Raw genomic sequence first — 12,445 nt, 5'->3', positions numbered from 1 at the left:
TATTAAGGTATTACCTCAAGTAATAATATTGTTGTTTTTTTTCTTATTACTAATTTATGTTAAGGTTTTGGGAGATTAAGACACAAACATAAAACTATATCCAACATCTAAGAGCCCAATATTTGAAATACAATAAGGATTAAGGGTCTGCTGCATGAGATTTGCTTCAGTAATGTAAATTAGATATAAAGCAAGAAAATTAAAAGTATTGCACAGAGCAGTCATTGCGACAAAATGGATGCCCAGAGAAATAAGGTATTTGGGTTAAGCTCTGGACTGAGGATAAAATAAAGGGGGTGGTATAACAAATCAATTTGATTGCAGGCTTTATTTGAAGCAGGGTGCTTTTGTTTGCCTGTTTTTGATCTATTTCGTTTTTAGCATACTCCTTTGAGTTCAAGGTCAAATTCTGGTCAAGCAAGTAGTTTCCCTAACTCCTAATGGGAGCTGGATTGGTGCAGCAAAACTACACTACTGTGCCTTCCCTACTTCTCAGAACACCTTCACCAAGTGCTTACATAAACGGCAGGCAGTGCTTTATGCGATAAACAGCATATAACCGGTCCTTAACTGGACCTGTTCTCCAAACAACATACAATTTATGATGTAAAAGAAACACATAATAGTTTTCAGTAGGGCTGCAACAACTAATCGATAAAATCGATAATGAAAATCCTTTCATTCATCGAAAAAAAAAGAAAATTTCATTATCGATTAGTTGAATCAATTTTTATCGAATATAAAATGAGGGTTTTTTCAGAGCAAATGCTCTGAAAAATATCCCTCGTTTTATAATCTGTTTAGTGTCTGACTCACAGCAGCAGCTCCTACTTACAGTTCCTCCCTGCAGTCACTGCCGATTGGCTGAAAGGAGGGACAGTGAGAAAGGCGGGGCGGGGTCAAAGTGCTGATTGGCCCCGCCCATTTCCTATACTGTCGACATGGCTCAAGAACTCACTGGTGAGTATAAAATTTATATTTGGGCTGCTGAAAGTTAGGGGCAGTTATAGTTAGTGGGGTGTTTAGGGTTAATTTAGGAACAGTTATAGTTAGTGAGGGGGTTAAGGGTTAATTTAGGGGCAGTTATAGTTAGTGGGGTGTTTAGGGTTAATTGTGATTGATGGGGTGTTTAGGGTTAATTTAGGGGCAGATGTTATTAAATAAAGTTAACTTAAGGTGCAGTTAGAGCTAAAGGGGGGGGGGGCAAACTGAGTGGAATCTAAATCCTGGGGCCAAAGAAAATAACCCAGTACTTATTTATAAAAGTATTTTCCGTGAACCAGTCTGCAAATCTATGAGTGCACTATGGCATAGGGAGGTATAATTTATTAAATTATTTTAAATAAATGAAAATTTGAAATTTTTTTATCCGATTAATCGAAAAAATAATCAGCCAACTAATCGATTATGAAAATAATCGTTAGTTGCAGCCCTAGTTTTCAGAGATTCATTCTGATATACCAAATGTTGAGGTTGTTCCAAATGTTGAGGTTAGATGATTCACCAGTAGCAAAGTCTTCTTTAATGACATAACATTTACTGCTTTAAGCATAGTGACATACGATTCCCTCCGATAAATCAATGAATTCTCTCAATTGGGATTATATACTGCTGGCATATCTACCTACAAACATTCTATGAGTTGCCTAGATGCCTCTCTATTAACCCCTTCGTGACAAAGGCTGATTTTACTTTTTGTACCCTTCGTGACAATGGCCGTTTAAACATTTCTGCGCTGCTCGTGTTTAGCTGTAATTATATTCTTCCCCGTTTACTGAACCCACACACATTAGATATTGTTTTTTTCAGGACAAGAAGGGCTTTCTTTAGATGTATCATATTATTTACTATTAAAAAAATATATATATATATAAAATATGGTGAAAAATTTAGAAAAAAATGACTGTTTCTAACTTTTAGTTGAAAAATCTTTTACTCATCTATAAAAGGTAATGAAAAAACCTGCTAAATAGATTCTACTATTTGTCCTGACTTTAAAAATACCCAATGTTTTTATGTTTTTTTTGCTTTTTTCTACACATTATGGGGCAATAAGTACAGGTAGCGTTTTGCTATTTCAAAGCCATTTTTTCCAAATCTGGTAATTCTTCCCCCAATGTGCCATTTCGGGTATATTTGAAGCCGGCCCATGCAATTTACCCCATCAAATCATATATTTTTGAAAACTGGACAGACCAGGGAATTCCAAATGCTAGTATTTTAACCCTTTCCAAGCACTAATTCTACCATCAGCCTTTGTCAAACTTTATGGTAGTAATTTTTTTTCCATTTGTTTTTCACACACATTTTATTCAGGTATGAATAAACATGTTCTGGTATATCTCACAATCATAAAACACCCCAATATGTGTTTAGCAACATCTCCTGAGTACAGCGATACCTCACATGAATGATTTTGCCTGGCTGTTTGGGGGCAAAAGGGCCACATTTGGGGCATGCGCATTTTCAATGTTGAACTTTGGCGTTTGGCGATCAACTGCCCATGTCCTATTTGGTACATCTTTGAGCCGGGCCATTTCAGTATGCCCAATAAAGCCATATATTTTTGAAAACTAGACACCCCAGGGTATTTCAAATGCTAGTATTTTAACTCTTTCCCTGCACCATATCTACCACCAGTCTTTGTCAAACTTTGTGGTAGTCATTTTTTTGCATTTGTTGCAATATGTGTTTAGCAACATCTCCTGAGTACAGCGATACCTCACATGAATGATTTTGCCTGGCTGTTTGGGGGCAAAAGGGCCACATTTTTTTCAATGTTGAACTTTGGCATTTGGGGATCCACTGCCCATGCCCTGTTTGGTACATCTTTGAGCCGGGCCATTTCAGTGTGCCCAACAAAACCATATATTTTTGAAAACTAGACACCCCAGGGTATTTTAACTCTTTGCATGCACACATTTTACCACCAGAATTTTTTCAAAGTTTGCAGTAGTATTTTTTTGTGTGTATTTTTCCCCCACACACCTACTTTATGTATGAATTTACAGCTCCTGGTTTATGCTGCTGTCACATGACACCCCAATATGTGTTCAGCAACATCTCCTGAGTACAGTGATATCCCACATGCATGGGTTTGTCATTTTTTGGGGGAACTAAAAGGCCACATTTGGTACGTGTGCATTTTTCTAATTGGAAATTAGATGTGTGGCCATCCTTCCCCCCGTGTTATTTGGGACATTGTTGAACCCGGCCAATTCATTTTACCCCATCAAATCATACATTTTTTTAAAGTAGACACCCCATGGACATTTAATATGCCAGTATTTTAACTCTTTCCATGCGAGAATTGTTTTAAGCTAATATGCTAATTTTAGGACTTGCTCACAAAATATATTTTTTATATATATATATTGTATTTTTTTTGCCTATTTTTAAAAAAATTTAACTTTTTTTCAACTTGAAGGTTCCCCTGATAGTGACATCAGTGGGAAATTATTTTTACATTTTACTGTTTTTTTTACTATTTTTTTCTAATTATTATTAATTTTATTTTATTTTTTTATTTATTTTTACTAATCACACTGTGATTAGAAAGCTGGGCTCCATTGACTTGCATGGTTGAATGCAGTACCTGTATTCAACCTGCAAGTGGAGCCAGAGTTCTCTAGAGGGTCTGGAGACCATCTAGCAAACTTTTTCTTCTCTATTGTTTTTTTCCCGGGCCTTCCTTTTTTTCCGGAGCGGTCACAGTCCATCCCCAGGTAAGTGTTTGGTGTCGCTGGATGCCTCCTGATCGAGGCATTTCAGCGACACCATTTAAGTTTAGGAGGTGATCGTTGATCGCCTCCTAAACGCTTTTAAAACGGGCGTCCGCCGCCATACAATGTATGGCGGATGTTGACGCCCCGGGGAGGGGCCAGAGATGGCCCCGAGTGCCAACCATGGCGTTGCTGAATGCCTCGAGGTCGAGGCATTACAGCAACGCTGTTTGGGTGCAGAAAGCGAAAGTAGATCGCTTTCTGCACCCGTTTAAAGACGTGTCGGTCCTGGCACGTCAATTGTCGTTAACGACTTGATTTTCCGTGACGTGCCCGGACCGGCAATTGTCATCAAGGGGTTAAATATGCATAATCTTAAACTTATTAATGTCAAATCTCATCTGCAGTTTCAGGTAAATAATACAGTTGAGAAACACAACAAGGAATGTACACATTTCATTCAGTGCTTTGGTAAAGCCAGCATTGTTACTTTATTAGTTTAATACCTTGTCTGTGGTTATGAGGTGGTGCCAAGCTGGAACTTGAGCTCGAGCTCGAACTGGCAGGACTTGGCTGACCCGACTGTGAAGAAAAGAACAAGACAAATGAAATACAAAACATTTTTAGCTTTATATACTTCTTTTATAACACTTAAGATAAATAATCAAAGATATGTTTTCTAACTTTGAGACTGACAAGGATTGAATACTAAAACTCCTGGTGCTTAAAAATCATCACTCATGAATAAGGGCAAGAGTAAAGTCTTCCTGTACACAGACACAGAGGATTAGCATATGATATAGTCTGCTTATGTGACTACAATCTTTTATATCACTCTGTAGATTACATAAAATCTATACAGTACATTTTACTATTATATGCCTCAAGACCAAATATAAATTAGCTTACGCAAACAGAAGAAATCAGAATAAATCAAATGACAAAAGTAAAACTATCAGTCTAAAATAATGAATATAATTCAATGTAGTTTTGAAGAAAAAATGACCCCCCCCCTCAAAATCATCACCGCTGGTAGTCTCTAGCCATGGCCATGTGAAGCCAATCTGCAGCTCTTGTTCATGAGGCACACACCATGTATCCGCAGCCACATAATATAGTTTCTTATTAAATGCAAAGACAATGGTCGGGTTAGCACACATCAACAAATAATCACAAACAATCTCATTTGGAAAACTATATAAAGTTGTGTGAAAAAGAAAGTTCGCCCTCTTTAAATTCTATGGTTTTACATATCAGGACAAAATAGTCTGTTCCTTAGCGGGTCTAAAAATGAGGTAAATACAATGATTTATTCAACAAAAATAAAGCCAAAATGGAGAAGCCATGTGTGAAAAACTAAGTACACCGTTACTGCTTCCATAGGACTTAAGATGCTAAGTAGCAGACAGGTGCAGGTAATCAAATGCCTTTGATAAATTGATCATCAGCAAGTTCTATAAACGTCTGGTGCATTCAGGTGTGTGTGTGCCAACACAATGCTGAGGAGGAAATACATTAGCAATGATCATAGAGAAGCAACGGTTGCTGCCCATTAATCTGGGAAGATGTATAAGCCCATTTCCAAACAATTTACATCAAAGTACATCATTCTACAGTGAGAAAGATTATTCAAAAGTGGAAAACAGACATGTTGACAGTTGCCAGTCTTTCCAGGTCAGACCGTGCAATGCTCAGAGAAATTGCAAAAAAACCCAAGAGTTACATCTCAGACTCTACAGGCCTCAGTTAACATGTTAAAGGTTAAAGTTCATGACAGTACAATTAGAAAAAGAGAGAAGCAATATGGTTTGTTTCGAAGGGTTCCCAGGAGAAAGCCTATTCTCTCTAAAAAGACAGCACAGCTTAGGTTTGCAAAGTTGCATCTGAACAAGCCACAAAAATTCTGTCCTTTGGACAGACAAGACCAAAATGAAGATGGCCATAATGCACAGCCCAACGTCTGATGAACACAAGCACCGTGGTAGAGAGGTGATGATTTGGGCTTGTTTTGCAGCTACAGGACATGAGAACCTTGCAGTCATTGAGTCGACCATGAACTCCTCTGCAGGCCAAAATATTCTATAGTCAAATATGAGGCCTCTGTCCGATAGCTTGGCCAAAATTGGATAATGCAACAGGACGATGATCACAAGCACACTAGCAAATCTACAACAGAATGGCTGAAAAAGGATCAAGGTGTTGCAATGGCCCAGTCAAAGTCCAGATATTCACCATTTTGGCTTTATTTTTGTTGAATAAATAATGACAGTGTAATATGTGTTGTCATTCATCGGAGGTTGTATTTGCCCAATTTTTAGATCTGCTAAGGAACAGATGATTGTTATTATACCCTGATATGTAAAACTACACAACTGTATGTCACAGGACGGTAAGAACTACAACTGCAAATCCCTGCACATCAGATATATATCACACTGATAGCAACATAAAACATGTGACGTTAATTCCAAGCTGGAGCCAGGAACAGAGTCTGCAGAGGAACAACATGTATGCCCAGTGCGCTAATGAGAATATGACTGGTACTCCAGTAGATGCTATCCCTGCCTTAGTGACCCTGGATAACTCAGAATCTTAATCAGCTAAATCCTTATGAAAAACAGATATAAAACCAGAACTACCTGGTCTTTAAGGATTACAGTTAAGGCACACTGTCAGGCATGCAATAGAAAGACTACCTAGATCCTCCCGAAAGATCAAGTATAGATCCCCATATGCCTTCTGCCAATGATGGTATAAATACAGGAGTAATATGAGACCAACTAAATACATGTCATGTACAGTTACATACAAAAACGGGTACTAGTGAATTGAGGTTTTCCCACACTTTTACCATATGGTCATTTCACCTCGGTTCCACTTTTTCATTTTTAGTGTATCCCCACAAATCAACAAGGACAGGTATAAAGAACACTTTGATACAGGTTTTAGATGTATAGTCCAACATTTAAAAAAATAATTCAGTAGAAAAAAGGCACGTTTTAAACATGATTTTTCTATGATAATGGTCACCAAACTAGTCGAGTTGAAAAAGACACATTGTAATGATTTGGTGGAATATATACATGAGAGAGAGAGGGGAGGGAGAGAAAGAGATGGAGGAAGGGAGGGAGAGACAGCACAAGAATATTCCTATTTCTGGTAATAAATATTCAATATTACAAGGTTTACACTGCTGTTTAAAAGCCGTGCACTTTTTACAGCTAGTATGCTAGTTTGTAACATTGACAGTGAACAGCCCACCTGCTCAAATTACCCAATAAAAGTATGAGTTTCTCTACAGTAGACAGCTGCGCCTCTATATTACAGAAACAATCTATGTGGATAGTTTACAGGATGTTACAGGCTGCATGACATAACACTAGAGACCATGTAACAGGGTAGGCTTATAAACACTTAATTTAGTAAACAAACACATTACAGAAGAAAATGCACAATTGACAAAACTACAACTCCTATCATCATCATCGTCTTGCTGAGGATGATTGTAGATCACAAAAGCACATGTACTTTTTGTAGGAAATAAAAGTGTGTTTATGTCCTTTAAAATTAGATGTGTTATTTTGGGGGGCACTGACAGGTGGGGGCACTTGTGGCAGAAGCCTGATCCCTGTATGATAATTGGGATCAGACTTTTTTGGGCCTGCCAGCCAACTTATCTAAGATCAGTATTTAACACGCAGGCAAGCATTTTTTTATTTTTTTTATGTATTTATTTTTTTACTATTCATGGCATGGTAGCCTGCAGCCATATTAGGCTGCCTGTTGCATGAGATGATCACCACCTTTATAGGAAGTGTCACATTTACACTTGATACAATGAGGGTGCGTGTGTGTGCGTGTGCGTGCGTGTGCGTGTACACATTGTTACTCAACGTATGATGCTCTATGCCATCACTACAGCCACTGGTATTTATGATAGCACAGTACGAGAGTGGGATGGATTAAGTCAGATCTTTAATATAAATTCTATGGACCTGTTAATTGTAAACTTTGTCCAGAAGGGTTTTCCAAACAATGTTAACCCTGTTGTAGTATTATACAGTGTAAATGCTCATAAGAACATTGTGTTGCTTGTTGGTTGACTTGATATTTGGATAATAGCAGCTGCTGCCCTTACTGCTGAGCACAGGGACATGGCGTTATATCTCCGCACTCCAGCTATTAAGGCTGCGGAGCCTGATCGCCCAGTAGGAGGATCTGCCTCATGTTGGTAGCAGAGGGGCTGCTGTCTCCCGGGCCTGGTGCACTACACCAGAATATGCCACAGATCAGCGTAATCTGAAATGCTAGCAGCTGCTAATTATAGACAGAACAAAGCAAAGCAAAGACGCTGTTTGCGTGGTTCTGTTATCAATTTTTTTATGAGGATTACAGAGCCAGTAAATCCAGCGGAATCCTGGAGTTTGTGAGTAACCCTGGAAGCTGCACGGACTTCTGATCTTAGCAGCATCCCTCAGCACATGGCTTCCACTAGCCTAGCAGTTGCTTCTTTCTGTAAAACAATCCATTGTTGCAGTTTATAATGAGCGGGCAGATTTACAGCCTCGCACCGCCTTTTCTCACAATTAGAAAGATTCCTAGTCTGTAACAGAATATTCCCTGCCCCGCACCCCTACTTTCCACAGATTGTTAGAGAACAGTCATTGGCACATGTCCCCTCCTAGCTTAATGTCCGAGGCATTTTATAGAAGTTTTACAAAATGACAGAAATACGACTAAAGTGAAATGCCTTCCACAAAAAGGAAAAATGATGCCAGGGTTTGGGATGCCTGTAACCTGACAAAAGCAGACGTGACTACTTTCATTAAATTCAAATCGGGTCAACCTCAATTTACAGCGTCAAAAGTAGGATTTCGCAGAAGCCTGATCTTAAATCACAGACTCGGCAGAGGTTATAGGGAATACAATCGAAAAAAAACTCAGTAGAACAGATTAATATCGTCATGTCTAACAAACAACAGACAATGTAATGTTTATATGTCCAGCGTTTGGCACAATCTGGGTATTTGGCTGCAGATGCACATCACATTATTCTCGATCATTAGAGAATTGGCTCGGAATATGATGCTTTTAATTATAACTTGTAAATCAGATAACTATATGGACGCTAAAACTCCTACTACTACTACGGCTATCATGGCTTCCCGATGCATCATAGAGGACCTGCCACTGAAAAACATAATGCATTCATCAACGGAGTATAGAAAGAAAGGAAGAGTGTGAATATATTTGACACATTTTATGAAAAGGATCATTTCAGGCACCCATTATACTTGTATTCCTATGCCATGTTCTCTGGAGTAGTTATGCTACAAAGACTTTAAAACGTATAGATTAGGAAGAAAATTAGGAAGAGGCATGATAGTAAAGATATTTGCTATGTAATACCATTAAAAATCTTGGAGATTCCAGCTGCACGCTAGGTGACCAAAAAAAAGGAATGTGTAACTGCACCTGCGTCATCAGGCAGCCGCTGGACTTGGGGCTGAACTTACCCTGGGCACAAATACCAGTGTCTCCGAGCACGGCAGCGGCAGAGATTGAGCAGGACATAAGGGGAAATTATCATACCCGGGAACTCTCAGGGTTTGCCCCTAAATCTCAAAGTTTTTGCCCCAATGCCAGGTTTTCAGGGTGAAGAGGCAGATTCTCAGGGTCACACAGTCTGGAACCGACTTCTTCCTTTTCTACCCTGGTTGTGATCATATATAAGACTCACGGATATTTCTCTATAATCCTTTAAATACTGACAAGTCAAGGTTTCAATCAGAAACTGTATTCGAGCCATTTGTGTAACACATTTGGAGAGTCACTACATGGAATGCTCAAGGCGGGCTATAAAAGGGCTAATATTTCAAGTGTCTCACTGTCAGCCCATTTAGAAAGTTCCCAGGTATTGGAAGGATTGAAAGTAGGGATGACTTGGTAAACATCTACACCAAGGCACACATGTCAAAAAAGCTCAGTGCTCTCAGGGCAGAAGCCAACAAATCACTATGATATGAACAAAGAGATCTGCCCCTTCTCACCCAGACAATACTTTTTACTCTTTAAAATTAATGTTTAGCACAATCACATAAATCTAAAAGTATTAAATGAATGTAATGTTATTTAAGGATAATCATAACTGCTAAATGATACACTGTGTGATTTATAATAATCACTTTAGCTAGACACTGATAAATGTCTGACACAACTATAACTGTACAGAAACATGCACAGAACAATGGCACTCTGTAATGACATGTTTTAAAGCTGGCTAGCCCTCTAGAGAATATAATTATATATATAGTGAATAACACTGATAATCTTGTTATCATGGCACCTGTCAGTGGGTGGGATATACCGTATTGGCTCGAATATAGGCCGCACCCTAAAAGTTAGGTGCTTTTTTAAAGAAAAAAAATTCTTAGTAAAAAAAAACAAAAAAACACCTAGTGGAACAGATATATGCTGCAACTCTGCCCTCCCCAGACATGCTGCAACTCTGCCCTGAAGAGAGGGCCCCCCCTAGACTTACCGGTGCAGACTCCCTGGGGTCTAGCAGGGCCGGCGGGGGACATCTACGGAGTACGCGTATTCAACTTCCGGTGCTGGCACTTCCGCCGTGGGAAGTGCCGGCAAGGAAGATTGTTAGCGTACATCGTGCAGACGTTCACCGGCTGCGGCGATGCAAGCGTTAATAACCTCTCGCTGCTGGCACGTGGGAATTCCCGGCAAGGGATATTGTTAAAGCACATCGTGCAGATGTGCCGGCAGCGGGGGCTGTTTACGCGCATCGCCGCTGCTGGTGAACGTCTGCACTATGTGCTTAGACAATCTCCCGTGCCGGCACTCCCCCCATTGAAAGTGCTGGCAGGGGAGGCTGTCTGAGCGTATCGGAGAGTAGGATGCAGGTCCCCTGCACCACTGCGGGGGATCTGTATCCTAACCCTGCTGCCTGCCCGGCGGGCGATACGAATTGCGCATTCCTGCGCTGGACCCAGAATATAGGCCGCACCCAAAAAAGTGCGGCCTATATTCGAGCCAATACGGTATTAGGCAGCAAGTGAACATTTCATCCTCAAAGTTGATGGATCTGAGCGACTTTGACAAGGGCAAATTGTAATGGGTAGCTGACTAGGTCAGGGCATCTCCAAAAATGCAGCTCTTGTGTGGTGTTCCCTGTTTACAGTGGTCAGTGCCTTTAAAAGCGGTCCAAGGAAGGAAAAGCAGTGGACTGCCGACACAGTCATGGACAGTTAATGCTGGTTCTGATAGATAGGTGTCAGAACACGCAGTGCATCGCAGTTTGTTGTGTATGGGGCTGTGTAGCCACAGACTAGTGAGGGTGCCCATGCTTACTCCTGTCCACCACCAAAAGCACCTACAATGGACAGGTGAGCATAAGAACTGGACCACGGAGCAATGTTAGAAGGTGGCCTGGTCTGATGAATTACATGTGACTGGCCGGGTGGGTGTGTTGGTTACCTTGAAAACACATGGCTCCAGGATGCACTACGGGAAGAAGGCAAGCCGGCGGAAGCAGTGTGATGCTTTGGCCAATGTTCTGGTAGGAAACCTTGGGTCCTGCCATTCATGCGGATGCTACTTAAAGCTTAAAGCTGGTGCCAGATACCCCTGCATACCTTCAGAGGTCTAGTAGAGTCCATGCCTCTACAGGTCAGGACAGTTTTGGCAGAAAAAGGGGGACCTGCACAATATTAGTTATGGCTATAAATGTTATGGCTGATCAGTATATATACATATGAAGTATATACATACACACACACAGTGTGTCTTCCACCCTTTGACTTTAATCATGCCCTCTTGTTCTCTTCCATTAGAAGATACTGTAATTTAACCAAACATACTCTGTTTAATTGTCAAACAAAAAACACCTAAGGGAGCAATACAAAAAGATAAGGCAGTTGTGACTGGAATGTGAAGTCTATCAGGCAGAAGAGGCCTCAGACAGAGAAAACAGTAGGATGCCAACATTATTTCCATATAAAGAGCTTGGAAGTAACAAGTGTTGGTGAACAGAACCTCGGACTCCCTATCTCTACTATACCATCTCCTGCTGTATTGGTTGTTACAGTGGTGGCAGGTGGCTCTGAATTTAACACACGTACACAGAATGATAACATTTTATCTTAAAAAAAACTGTGAATTTCCTTGCTGTAGAAAACTCACACTCACACAAAGGAAATACTGAGCTCCTACACCAGGGGGAGGAAAGAGAGGCACGGGAATTGGGGTCCCCATGAAAGGTCTGCTACCACTTTGGACCTCGCTCCCTGGGAAGAATACACCAGTGCTCGGCACCCCTCAGATTCTGTAACCCTTTAAACATCCTGGGACACCTGGTGCTAACACTGGCCCTATCTACTTTTAGCAGCATTTTGGAGCAGCAGTAAACCTAACAAAATATTTATACATAATTTTCTGTGATCATGTTATTTATATTAACATATAGCTGCCATTATTTAGTGGCAAACAGCATAATAGTCTTACTAGTAAACAGCTGTTTCACTTGGTGCTAGCAATGTATAGAAGCAATCAGAGAGCTTATAGAGATGTTGCTATGATGCAACCAGCGAGCTCATGAAGATCTCCAGCTGCAGCCCAAAACACTGAGCACTAGTATTGACGATGATGCACACCATTTCGTTTAAGGGTTTAGTTGCATTCACATGAACCATTATTGAGAAGCTATTACT

At 40.3% G+C, this 12,445-nt stretch overlaps 1 protein-coding gene across 1 annotated transcript in view; it reads right to left on the bottom strand.

Moving 5' to 3' along the window:
• Nucleotides 1–12,445, bottom strand: part of LOC149284271 (protein AF-9-like) — a 92,823-nt gene that overhangs the window by 10,235 nt on the left and 70,143 nt on the right. Inside the window, exon 7 of the mRNA XM_089496944.1 lies at nucleotides 4,229–4,304. Coding sequence (XP_089353070.1) covers nucleotides 4,229–4,304 — 76 coding nt within the window. The remainder of the gene's footprint in view (nucleotides 1–4,228; nucleotides 4,305–12,445) is intronic.

This window comes from Sceloporus occidentalis, unplaced genomic scaffold (assembly GCF_023333645.1).
Source record: "Sceloporus occidentalis isolate IW3139 unplaced genomic scaffold, rSceOcc1.0.p SCAF_96, whole genome shotgun sequence".
Classification (NCBI taxonomy): Eukaryota; Metazoa; Chordata; class Lepidosauria; order Squamata; family Phrynosomatidae; genus Sceloporus; species Sceloporus occidentalis.
This window is presented reverse-complemented; position numbering and strand designations above follow the sequence as displayed.